This window comes from Nematolebias whitei, chromosome 17, assembly GCF_014905685.2.
Source record: "Nematolebias whitei isolate Nwh7 chromosome 17, NemWhi1, whole genome shotgun sequence".
NCBI lineage: Eukaryota > Metazoa > Chordata > Actinopteri > Cyprinodontiformes > Rivulidae > Nematolebias > Nematolebias whitei.
The window spans coordinates 39,567,061-39,568,098 of record NC_056514.1 but is presented as its reverse complement, the minus strand read 5'-3'; the positions used below and the strand labels follow the sequence as shown (position 1 = coordinate 39,568,098).

At 48.2% G+C, this 1,038-nt stretch overlaps 1 protein-coding gene across 2 annotated transcripts in view; it reads right to left on the bottom strand.

Annotated features, from left to right (window-relative positions):
- arf2b (ADP-ribosylation factor 2b) overlaps positions 1 to 1,038 on the bottom strand; it is a 4,631-nt gene continuing 3,593 nt past the window's right edge. For both annotated transcript variants that reach the window (XM_037691675.1, XM_037691676.1), the window contains exon 5: positions 1 to 391. In XM_037691675.1, coding sequence (XP_037547603.1) covers positions 230 to 391 — 162 coding nt within the window. In that variant the 3' untranslated portion in view covers positions 1 to 229. The remainder of the gene's footprint in view (positions 392 to 1,038) is intronic.

The window sequence follows — 1,038 nt, the reverse complement described above, 5'->3', positions numbered from 1 at the left end:
GGGGGGGGGGGGGGGGGGGGGGGGGGGGTCTTGAAAACCACAGGTTTAAAAGGCACACCAGGATTCCTCCCAATCCCAGCCCACACACACACCAACGAGGGGAACAAAAGAAGAACCGGGGGTTAAATGTTGGGGGCGGAGGGGGCCTGGGTCCGGTGCTGCCGCTGTGTTGAAACAGAGAAAATAAACAACAAACAAAGAAAGAAAACAAAAGGGGGGGTGGAATGGATCATTTCTGGTTCTTGAGCTGGTTGGAGAGCCAGTCCAGGCCCTCGTAGAGCCCGTCCCCGCTGGTGGCGCAGGTGGCCTGGATGTACCAGCTGCGCTGGCGCAGCGCGTGCAGCCCCAGCTTGTCTGTGATCTCTGCGGCGTTCATGGCGTTCGGCAGGTCCTGCAGGACGAGAGTCGGGTCAGAACTTCTAGTGGCTACTCAGAACGTTTAACGGTCCGACGAGCTGCGTCTAAACTGTCGACTGACTGAACCGGGTCGGCCCGGAGGTTTGGTTCCCTCTGGGGTCAAAGATTTTATCATTCAAATATCCAGCTGCAGCTGGTTCTGTCTAAACCCGTTTGGGTTCAGGGACCCCCTCATGTTAAACAATCGTCGTCAGTTTGTCTCTTTAACATCATGGAAATATCTGCAACATAAAAACTTTAGACCTGTTCTTTAAGTGTTGATACAATTTTATACTTTTAAACACGACACATTTTTTATTCAAGACAATTAAAATTTTAGTTTCAACTTCCAAAAATTACAGTTGAGAAAATGAACAGCATCAAAAACTATTTTAAAACTTTACCCGTTCGCTTAATGAACATAAAAGTATTGACACATGTTCAAACAATCACGGAAAACTGTTTTTACATGCTCAAGAAGGACCATCAGCCTAACAGTTCTTGATCATGTGAGCAGCTGGTTCTGGTTGTCAGCAGCAAACTGGTTGATCCACTCTGAGAAGGTGCTATTTAAGAGACTGAGCTGAATACAGCACCTCAGACTGAGGAAGTCTCTCGGATGAGAGACGAAACGTTTCTACA